At 35.6% G+C, this 12,314-nt stretch overlaps 1 protein-coding gene across 2 annotated transcripts in view; it reads left to right on the top strand.

Annotated features, from left to right (window-relative positions):
* ATF6 (activating transcription factor 6) overlaps window positions 1-12,314 on the top strand; it is a 212,740-nt gene that overhangs the window by 28,297 nt on the left and 172,129 nt on the right. For both annotated transcript variants that reach the window (XM_054479470.2, XM_054479478.2), the window contains exon 7: window positions 7,697-7,917. In XM_054479470.2, the coding sequence (XP_054335445.1) occupies window positions 7,697-7,917 (221 nt within the window). The remainder of the gene's footprint in view (window positions 1-7,696; window positions 7,918-12,314) is intronic.

Raw genomic sequence — 12,314 nt, 5'->3', positions numbered from 1 at the left:
ACCATTGAAAAAGAAGAGGTAATTTCCACAGGTTTAAGACTGAGATTCTCTAGCTTGGAATGTAAAACTTTTCCCAATTTGGCTCTAGTTTAGTTTTTAGTTTTTTGTTGTTGTTGTTGTTTGTTTGTTTTTAATAGAGACAGGATCTCACTATATTGCTCAGTCTGGTCTCGAACTCTTGGGCTCAAGGGATCTACCTACCTTGATCTCCCAAAGCTCTGAGATTAAGGCATGAGCCACCATGCCTGGCCTTCTGGTTTAGTTTTCGAACTTAATAATATTACTCTTTTCTATAAATTCCTTCTTCTAGCTCAACTAATCTGGCATTGTCCTTTGAATTCTCTTGTTTTTCCTAGTTTTTTGGCTCACCATTTTCTACCAACCAGCAACAACTTACGCCTACTTCTACTTCTCAGTCCTCCATGTCCTTTAAGACTGTTTTGAGTAGTGTAGATGAGAGATAATGAAAGCCTGGAATATCAATGAAAGTGGAGAACCAGGATGAAGAGTAGAGGTGTTAAAAGTGTAGAATCGTAGAGATTGGTAATTGGATTGTGTAGAAGGAGGCTGAAGGATAGAGAGGAAGGTGTCTAGGATGACTTCCATTTTTCTATCTTAGGGCTTTTTGGGTAGATGATGGCGAAAATTATTGAAATGGGAGACAGGTAAAATACGTTGCCCAGATCACTCTGCTAATAAGAAGTGGAGCCAGAACTTGAGCCCAGGTGGTCTGGCTCGGAGTCTGTGTAAATAATCACTATACTGTATTGCCTTAAAAAAAAAAATGACAGATGTATTCCTTGCTCTCAAGAATTCTACACTTTAATTGGGGAATTAAATTCACAAACAGTTAAATAACAGTCACTGTGATAACTAATAAATTAATAACTCATGCAGTGCCCTTATGGAAGCTATTATTATATAGAAAAGGAGATTAATAATAATAATAATTGCATTTAAGTTCTTACTATGTGCCAGACACTCTTCTAAGTGCTTAAGTGCATTATCTTATTTCAAATAATATTTACACATTATTTGAAACTTCAGTATGTTTCTATGATTTATGGTGATGGGTTGTGATATCTCCATTTTTTAGATGAGAACGCTAAGTACAGATTATTTGCCCAAAGTCAGACAAAGTATTTGTCTGAATGCTATTTCAGACAAAGTAGGCATTCAATAAATGTTTGATACATAGTTTAAAATCTTTGAAGAAAGTTTAAAAGAAAGAACTGTCAAAATCAGTGAGTTACACATAGTCAAAAAAATATATGGCATTGAATCTAGCCGTGTTCTGTTAAGGGGGATTTGCATGTAATGCCAGAGAGGATTTTGAGCATGCTGAAATGGATAAACAGCCTTTGGAATGTCCTTTTTAACTGTTTCCACACTAGGAACAGTAGTAACTATGTTCAGCTGCTATTTAAGGCCCCAAACAATTCTTTGCATTGTGGTTTGTGGCCTGGTCAGCATTTACCAAGTCACCATGAGAGTTTTTTGTTCTTTCACTTGAACATATTGTCATAGAAATTTAGTTGTTTCCCCTCATTCTGTGTTGAACCCAAACATGCCTAGAATATTTAGAGTATCCCTGATTTAGATGCTGGGTAATTTGAGGATAGTTGGGTACTCTGGGATGAAAAGGCTTGATGTACAATATGGGAAAAAAAGGAAGCAGCAGTGGCTTGGTAGGACTCAAGCCACATTTGGCCTTGCCTTGGTATTCTTCCATCTCCTTCTTTGTGTGATGCAGTCCTCTCAGCAAGGAGACAGTGGTAATTACACAATTGGTAGTACAGATTTGGATTATTTTTCTTAGTTAGTTTAAGAAATATTACAAAGCCCTCTGTACATGTTATCTGCCAGGGCTTTAAATCTGTAACTGTAGCTAGAAATAGGATTTTTTTTTATAAGTTGCCTAATTCATTATGTTTACACCTCTTCTGTTCTTTAAAATAGTCCCAAAGTTCCCTGAACAGTGTTTAATTTTGGGGAGGGATCTTTTAATCATAATTTTAAACTCAGAGGATGTAGAACCTGGCTTCCTATAATACTCTTCTCAAAGTATTGGTTTAAGTTAGTGGTTCTCAGTCTGTATATTGTGGACCCTGGGGTGTGGGGGATGGGGGTAGTAGCCTTATGGCATTTTGCAAAGCATCTGCAAATCCATACTTGAAGCAAGCATTTTCTATAGACCAAATAAATAATTTATTTTATATATCTTTGTACAGCTCTTCAAATTTTTATAGCTATACTTCTGACTAATAAACTCCAAGTTCATTTTAAATCTTCACTAAATTCTTAGCAGCCTTTTTCCATCATGTATTTTCTCAGTACACAGAAACTGAAAGGACAACCTTGATGGTTTTGGGTGACCAGGATATTATTTTATATTAAAAGAGAGCTCTTATATTCAGGAGCCTTTGGGGAGAGACTATGGGTTTTCTAGGTGTAGAATAATATCATCTGTGTGAGAGATAGTTTGACTTCCTCTCTTCATATTTGGATGCCTTTTATTTCTTTCTTTTGCCTGATTGCTCTGGCTACGACTTGAGCACTTGGGAATTCTTGTTTTTTGGGTTTTTTTTCACATTATGATAAATATATGTTTTCATAGTGCCAGATTTACTGTAATTTCTTATTGTTATTAAAACCTAACACTTGGTCATATGCTATTTACTTTATGTGTTTCTAATTTTTATTTGCGTATTTGGCTTAAGCATATTTATGCTGCTTCTGAGTAATTTCTGCATTTTATATGTTTTTACTTCATAAAAGAATGGAGTCCACCTCAAAACAAATTAGGCATCAAAGGAACATACCTCAAAATAATAAGAACCATCTATAGCAAGTCCACAGCCAACATTGTAATGAATGGGCAAGAGCTGGAAGTGCATTCCCTTTGAGAACCAGAACATGACAAGGATGTCCCTCTCACCACTTATATTCAACATAGTGCTGGAAGTTGTAGCCATAGCAGTCAGGCAAGAGAAAGAAATAAAAGGCATCCAAATAGGAAGAGAGGAAGTCAAACTACCTCTCTTCACAGACGATATGATTCCATACCTGGAAAACCCATAGTCTCTGCCCAAGACTCCTAGATCTGATAAACAACTTCAGCAAAGTTTTAGGATACAAAATCAATGTACAAAAGTCAGCAGCATTTCTATACGCCAGTAATGTCCAAGCTGACAGCCAAATCAAGAATGCAGTCTCATTCACGATAGCCAAAAAAAGAATATAAAGTACCTGGGAATACAGCAAGCTGGGGAGGTGAAAGGTCTCTACAATGGGTTACAAAACACTGCTGAAAGAAATCAGAGATAACACAAACAAATGGAAAAACATTCCATGCTCATGGATAGGAAGAATCGATAGTGTTAAAATGGCCATACTGCTCAAAGCAATTTACAGATTTAATGCTATTCCTATCAAACTATCAATGACGTTTTTCACACAATTAGAAAAAACTATTCTAAAGTTCACATGGAACTGAAAAAGAGCCTAAATAGCCAAAGCAGTCCTAAACAAAAAGAACAAAGCCTTAGGCATCATGCTACCTGATTTCAAACTGTACTACAAGGCTACAGTAACCCAAACAGCATGATACTGGTACAAAAACAGACACATAGACCGATGGATTAGATTAGAGAACCCAGAAATAAAGCTGCACCCCTGCAACCATCTGGTCTTTAACAAAAACAAACAGTGGGGAAAGGACTGCCTATTCAATAAATGGTGGTGGGATAACTGGCTAGCCATATGCAGAAGATTGAAACTGAATCCTTTCCTTTCAGTGTATACAAAACCCAACTCAAGATGGATGAAAGACTTAAATGTACAGGCTCAAATTATAAAAACCCTAGAAGAAAACCTAGGAAATATGGTTCTGGACATAGGCCTTGTCAAAGATTTCTTGATGAAGACTCCAAAAGCAATCGCAACAAAAACAAAAATTGACAAATGGGATCTAAGTAAACTAAAGAGGCCGGGCCTGGTGGTTCACGCTTGTAATCCCAGCACTTTGGGAGGCTGAGGGGTGGATTACTTGAGATCAGGAGTTCAAGACCAGCCTGGCCAATATGGTGAAACCCCATCTCTACTAAAAATACATAAATTAGCCAGGTGTGGTGGTGCATGCTTGTAATCCCAGTTACTTGGGAGGCTGAGGCAGGAGAATTGCTTGAACCCAGGAGGCGGCAGGTGCAGTGAGCTGAGACTGTGCCACTGCACTCCAGCCTGGGTGACAGAGCTCAAAAATCAATACATAAAAATCAACTAAAGAGCTTCTGCACAGCAAAAGAAACTATCAATAGAGTAATAGGACAACCTACAGAATGGGAGAGAATATTTGCAAACAGTGTATCCAACAAAGGTCTAATCTCCAGAATCTACAAGAAACTTAACAAGCAAAAAACAACCCCATTAAGAAGTGAGCAAAGGACATGAACAGACACTTTCAAAAGAAGACATAGACATGGCCAATAAGCATATGAAAGAATGCTCAACATCACTAATCATTAGAGAAATGTAAATCAAAACCACAGTGAGATACCATCTCACATCAGTCAGAATGGCTACTATCAAAAAGTTGAAAAATATCCGATGCTGGCAAGATTGCAGAGAAAAGTGAATGCATATACATTGCTGGTGGGAATGTAAATTGGTTCAGCCACTGAACACAGTTTGTAGATTTCTCAAATAACTTAAAGTAGAACTACCATTTGACCCAGCAGTCCCATTACTGGGTATATACCCAAGGGAATATAAAGACACATGCACACATATGTTCATCACAGAACTATTCACAATAGCAAAGACATGGAATCAACCTAGATGCCCATCAGTGGTGAACTGGATAAAGAAAATGTACATATACACCATTCAATACTACACAGCCATAAAAAAGAATGAAATCATGTTCTTTGCAGCAACATGGATGGAGCTGAAGGCCATCATCCTAAGATAATTAATGCAGGAACAGAAAACCAAATACTGCATGTTCTGTCTTATAAGTGGGAGTTATACATTGAGTACACATAGACATAAAAAGGGAGCAATAGACAATAGGGACTACTTTTGAGGGTGGAGGATGCAAGGAGGGTGAGGATCGAAAAATTAACTGTTGGGTACTATGCTCATTACCTGAGTGATGAAATAATCTGTATGCCAAACACCTGTGACATGCAATTTATCCATGTAACAAACCTACATGCGTACCCCCTGAACCTAAAATAAAAGTTGGGGGAAAGAAAAACTGAATCCAAGGGAAAACGAGAAGGTAAAAATGTTTAATGATCATTTATGCCGAAGTATTAATCCATTGTATCTACTCCAAATCCATGAAATTATTTTTACATCTTCTTATCTGGGATAAAATGCTGTTTATTGAATTCTGCTACTTTCAGTGTGTTTTTTGAGGCCATCTGAAACAAGGGCTTTGCTTTTATAAGTTATCTTTTTTAGCCAGGACAGATGTTCTTGACAAACCGGTGTTTTGAAGCTTTATTTTGATTTTTAGTTTTCCCCGATCCTTTGAAATACTGAGCTGAGTTTTACATGGGTCAACCTGTCTGAAAGCATAATGCTTTTTTTTCTTGAACAAATTATAAATTTACATGAGATTTTAGTTGCCAGTTATTTTAGTACCTTCATTTTGTTAGATAGGCTCAAGCAGCTGTGGATGTTAGGCAAGGCTTTCAGCACCTTATAAAAATCTGCCAGATCTAAAAGGAAACACTTAGCAGGCAAGTAAAATTTTTAATAGATTAGTGTTATGAGTTGTATAAGTCTTTAGGTTAATGGTACAGGTTTAGTACCCCTTAAATGAAATGCTTGGAACCAGAAGTGTTTCAGATTTTGGGTACTTTTGGATTTTAGAATATTTGCATATACATAATGAGATATCTTGGGGACAGAACCCAAGTCTAACATGAAATTCATTTATGTTTCATTTATATCTTATACACATAGCCTGAAGGTAATTTTATATAATATTTTAAATAATTCTGTGCGTGAAACCAAGTTTGCCTACAGTGAACCATCAGAAAGCACAGTTGTCACTATCTCATGTGAACAATCTGTAGTTGTTTGGCACCACCATCATTCCTGGCTCTGAATTCATATGCTACTGACAAGCAATCATTTTCTTACACTTATTCACAGATTCACACCTAAGAACTTAACAAAAATTATGACATACCATTAATGCAGTGAAAAAATAATGTGTGCAGAGTAACTAGGCAGGACAGTAGAATCACCAGAATACCAGTGTCAGCTACTACACAACAGCAACAACAAAAAATGGCAGCTTTCAGTCTCTGCCTTTGATGCTGTTTTCATTAAAAGCCTACTGTACCCTCTATTTTATGTCATCAGGTGAGAAGAAACATCAGAAGCAGTTGAGGGACTGGAAGTGGGTCCTCTAGGGATGAGGAGGCATTCTGCTGGATGACTTCTAAAAATGTTTTCTGTGGAGTCATCTGCCTCATTAACAAGTTTTTTCTTAGAAGTCTCTTTTTGAGTTTATAAACTGACATGATTTCTTTTTCTGTTATGACTGTATGCTGCTTTAGTCCTTCACTAGGCCCATCACATATTTTTACCATGTCATCTATAGGCACTTTTTCTGCAGTGTTAACAACATCATCTTCATTGTCATTATTATAGATTGAGTATCCCTTATCCAAAATACTTAGGACCAGAAGTGTGGAGTTTTCCACTTGTGAAGTTGTGTCAGCACTCAAAAAGTTTTGGATTTTGGAGCATTTTGGATTTTGGGTTTTTGGATTAAGGATGTTCAACCTCTACTAATTCTCGTCAGATTAGCATAAATTTAAAATAATGATACCTCTGAATACTCAGAAAAGAATTGAAGGCCATTTTTGGGGGAAGAGGGAAAGGGCTGGTATCATCTACAGACTATTTTGAATCACAGATTTATGTTTACTGTGATTGTTAGCTAAGATTTAATCTCAAATGGTTTTAAGTTTTTTGGTATTTGTAGTCCTTTTTTTTTTTTTTTTTTGTCCTTTTTAGGGATCTGCCTGCCTCAGCCTTCTGAGTAGCTAAGACTCGAGGCACATACCACCATACCTGGCTAATTTTTAAATTTTTTTTTGTAGAGACAGGCTATCACTGTGTTGCCTTGGCTGGTCTCAAACTCCTGGCCTCCCAAAGCACTGGGATTATAGGTGTAAGCCACAGTGCATGGCCTGTAGCTCCTTCTTCTTCTAATATTGAGTTACTAAGTTTATGTTCAGATATTTTTGGTATTGTATGCATTTGTAAATCTTATTAATTTAGAGTACATGACTCTCCATGTTCAGTGTAAAAGATTTGTTATTTATAATAAGACAAATCCTTTTAGCACTAATAAATTTCAGAGGTTAATTCTTACAAATCTAGGGATTACAGCAAATTTGATAGCTGTTTAGTTGAGAAAGATAAATAAGAAAGTATATTAAAGTATATTGTTAATGATAACTCAAAGAGATGAATTCAGTTGGTCCCATTAAAAACATAACAAAGTCACCATAAGCATGTGCTGCTATTGATCCAGTGTTTTAATTGATGGTGTCCAATCCCTTGGTGTTGATCTTACCCATTACGTCTGCAGAAGAGACCTAATTATAAGCTGCTTCCCCTGCCACAGTAGTTGTGTACCCTTTGATTCCTTTTCTTTTTTCTAACGCAGGCCAGACGGTTTTGCTGTCTCAGCCTACTGTGGTACAACTTCAAGCACCTGGAGTTCTGCCTTCTGCTCAGCCAGTCCTTGCTGTTGCTGGGGGAGTCACACAGCTACCTAATCACGTGGTGAATGTGGTACCAGCCCCTTCGGCGAATAGCCCAGTGAATGGAAAACTTTCCGTGACTAAACCTGTCCTACAAAGTACCATGAGAAATGTCGGTTCAGATGTAAGTTTTGAAGCTTAGTGCTTCTCTTAATGCCTGATTTAAAAACCAACAAAAAAACACCTTTTGCTTTTGTTGCCTTGTTTTTGTTTTTTTTAGAGTTTCTTATATTGCATCAAATAAAAGAGTGTGCTGAATTGCATATCTAGTCTTTGGAGGAAAATTAGGGTAAGGCTTACTACGTTAGAATCTAAGTGAAAAGGTTTTTGAAAGTCTGAAGTGGTTTGATGAAAAGCAAAGTATGCATACCTCCCTCTTCTTTACTCCTTCTTTAGAACCAACCCTCTTATTATTCTTTTCAAGCCCTTACACTCTCAACCCAGGCATCCACTAATATTTTACAGATTCAAAGTTTCCTGATTGAAATGTTTTAGCAATCTTCAGATAAGAGTCTATAGATTACTTTTTAGGCAGATTTTATGTTTAGCTTTCTTCCTTGCCATTTTGAAGTGTTTTCACCACTTCATAATGATGACTTGCTACTCTTAGGAATTCTGTCTCTTAGTGATTATTTGGTACTTTCCCATTTTTGCAAACCTTTAAATTTTCTAGCATGTTTTAGGGATTTCTTATAATTTATAAATCACATAGTTTCCTAAGACCTGTCACTCTCTAAAGCCAGTTACTGCACTTGCCAACTAACTCTTGCTTTCTTTCAAAATGATTGGAAATAACTTATGTTATGTATTAAATTGAACATCTTGGTCCTAAAATTTAATGAATGTTAAAGTTACATAGTCAAACAGTGGATTCTCTAAAGTATGATTGGGAAAGCAAAGTGTGTATATTTTCTTTAAAATAAAAATTGATACTACTAGTTGTTAATATTACTACTTCATCCTTTCTTTAGGTAGAATGCGTTTGAAAAGTAATTTTAAAATCTTGTGGGTTATGCAAGATTGTTTATCAGACTACTGTCTGATCTGTCTACCAGAATTTATTAACCAGCATGTCAGTGACTCATTTAATTATAAAATTGCTCTACAGTTGCATAAACAGTAATCTTGGCCAGCAATATTGTAAAAATTCATAACAAAGGAATATTGTCTAGTGAAAGTAGAACATCCAATTTCTAGAATAAGAGTCCCATCGTTTGTATAGGTATTGAAAACAATGCATGTCAAGACATGGAATAGGAAAATTAGTGTTGCTATGAGACTAGAGACCATGGACAGTACAGGATTAGGCTTGACTGTTATGTTGGTATGTTTTGAGGACTAGAAGAGGTAAGCACAATGCTTATGGCATAATAGGCTCTAATACATAGCGTGTGTTTCAGTTGAAGATGAAACAATGTGTTGCTGGGATGGGAAGGTGATGAGCACAGGATAGAGGCAACTGGATTGGCAAAATGTTGATAATGATGGAAGCTGGGTGTTTATTTTTCTATCCTTTTGGTGCATGGAAAAATTTCTACAATATGTAAAAAAAAAAAGACAATAACAAAAATCTGAAAACTTTCTGTGATATTTTCAATTAAAAAGTTGTGTGACCAATAAGAAAAGAGTATGGTTTTCATGGGAGACCAACCAGGTTAAGAATAATGAAAAAGGATTTTTAAAAATAATGCTTTGAAATTTCTTTTTAATACTCTTTTAAATTATGAACTTGAATGTTTCTTATATAATACCCCAAATGAAACTTATAATAGAAAATATCCAAAGTTGCCTTTATGTAATATGTTAGGACATTTAAAATATTTTTATGAAATATTTTAGACATGAAAAAAAGATAAAGACTAATTAGAACTTTAAAAATACATAGGTCAACAGTATATCACTGTTGTTAAAAAATATTAACAATATTAATCTAAGTCATCTCAAACATGGAAAAGTCCAGAAAAGCATAGCTAGGATGGGGAGAGTATCTAGAAACCATGTCATAGGTAGAGGAGTGGGTTAAAGGTTGGAATGATTCAGTAAACTGAAAAAGAGAGGATGGAAAGTAGACCTGGGAGCCATCTTCCAGGAAAGGAAGGTTGTTATGTGGAAAATAGAATTGTTCTGCTTGTTCCAGAAGAGTTATCTGGAACAGGTGCAGGAAAAATATAGAAAGGTTTCTTCTAAACATAAGGTTTTTTGATATAGTCATTGTATTTAAAAACCAGAAGAGCACCCCCCTGCTTTTTTTTTTTTTTTTCCTTCTTTTAGGCTTACTGTCTGAATAATGAGCATCTTAATGTTGGCAATCATCATTGTATGCCATTGACCCATTTTATAATCTCTAAACATATTCCAATTAATTATATGTTGGTCTATTAGCCAGACATCCTTTATTAGTTCTCTGGTGTGAAAGACTGTGTCTGTTCAGCTTTTGTACTCTTAAGGGGGCTCTGTAAATTTAAAGTATTTTTAATGAAATATTTTAGACATGAAAAAAGATAAAGACTAATTATAACTTAAAAAATATATAGGTCAACAGTATATCACTGTTAAAAATATGAGAAAATGTAGAACCAATAAATACTGCTAGAAACAAAAGCTAATACTTATTGGTTCTATGTTTTTTCATCTCACACATCCCCCAGTTCTTCAATGTTAATTGAGACTTTGTCAGCAAAATCTCAATGTATGAATGTCTACATTTATTGTATGAATGTATATTTAGATGATGTTAATTTTTTTTAACAATGGTGTACCGTTGACCTACATATTTTTAAAGTTCTAATTAGTCTTTATCTTTTTTCATGTCTAAAATATTTCATTAAAAATACTTCAAATTTACAGAGCCCCCTTAAGAGTACAAAAGCCAAACAGACACAATCTTTTCGAAGTTTAGAATTGACAGGATTATAAAGAAGGATTCAAACACTTTATGTTTAATGCAAAGAGACCTAAGGACAATTAGAATAATTTTCTAGTCAACCTGCATTGAGGTTTTTGTGCTTATTTTTACTTGGCCAGCACATCGAGACGTGAGCCAAGCCTTTCAATGAGTTTTTTTGGTAGAAATTTTGACTGAATGTTTATTTCAAGTAAAGAAGCATTAGTCTGTCCTAGCAGCAGGCCAACCCACTCAGGAACCCAAAGTAAATCTGTTCCAGAAGGAGTTGCAGAGAAGAACTTTGATCAGCTTGTATAGCCTTCTGCGTTAGTAACTTGGTTGACCTCAGTATTACATGTGTCTGTTAAAACACAAGTCCTATTAAATTAGGATAAATTTGAATTAATATAAATTCCTAATTTAAAATGGTCAAAAAGAAAATATTTTTATCATATACCTTTTGTGCCTTTAAACCAAAAGTATGGTGAAAGAATTGTAATTCACCAAAAAAAAAAAAAAAAAAAAAAAAAAATTCATATCAGTTTTTTGTGGCTTTGTAATGCTGACATGGCTTCTTTTTCTGCCTTTTTTAGTTCTTTTGTTTGGCTGGTTTCACTCTCCAGAGGCCTGCTACAGCCATAAGTAGCGTTTTTAGCATACCATATTCTGCAAACTGCATTAAATGCCACATTTTCTGTTATGAAACAGTTTGCCTGGTTCAAATTATGTCTTACTCTTCCTGTCTTTTGCTGGTAAATCTATTTTGTTTAACTCTTGGAGACCTCACCTAAGTTTTCAAGAAATATGGTTTGTTTTTGGCTGTGATCCTGATGGAAAAAATGAACATAATCTCTCATTTCAGTGTAGAAGTTCTCTGTGCAGTTTCTTAATAAATGGCAATCTTGGAACTACAAAGTTGACTTTATAGGAGAGCATGCTTATCTTTCTTTAAAGGGCTATTTAATGTTGCCACACATCAAACCAAGGGCTTAAAAACAAGCAGTCTGTTTAAATCTGCATTGTACTCACTACTTCCACCTATCCATCATAATCCCATAAAGTTTATGAAACATTACTGCCCTGGTTTTAAGGTTATAGGAATTACATTGTTTTAGTTATTGGGACAAAAGACCAGAAAAAAAAGTGGTAAAATTCTACATCTTCCACAGTGGGCCACATTGGAGCAAATACTCTTAGTGGAAATCAGTAGGTGGGAATAATGGAAAGAAAAGTATCCAGAACTGATGTAGAACTATAAATAACCTCAGATGTGAGGTTGATGAAGGGATACAAACTACTGTTAGGAGTCTCCTTCCTTCTGGCTGAGTCACCCCACTGAATATCTTCCAAACTCTGTATCACCTTTTACCCTGTTTCTAAATCCTATAGTTAGGAAACTTGATCCTTTCCATCCCCAAATGACTACCCTTTGGGAGTCCCTGTCTTGGGTTCCTAGAGCCATCCTGAGAAGGTAGGTGCTGGGGGCAGTCCTTTCCTACTGGTTTGCAGGTATTAGAAATGGTGTGAAGGGGATTCTCCTGTCATACCAAATTAGAACTTTGTATTTCCTTTCTCTAGAATTGGTGTATAGTTAATTTAGGGATTTCAGGTATTTTTAGTATTGTTCTGTGGGAGTG

Source organism: Pongo pygmaeus, chromosome 1 (genome assembly GCF_028885625.2).
Source record: "Pongo pygmaeus isolate AG05252 chromosome 1, NHGRI_mPonPyg2-v2.0_pri, whole genome shotgun sequence".
NCBI lineage: Eukaryota > Metazoa > Chordata > Mammalia > Primates > Hominidae > Pongo > Pongo pygmaeus.
This window is presented reverse-complemented; position numbering and strand designations above follow the sequence as displayed.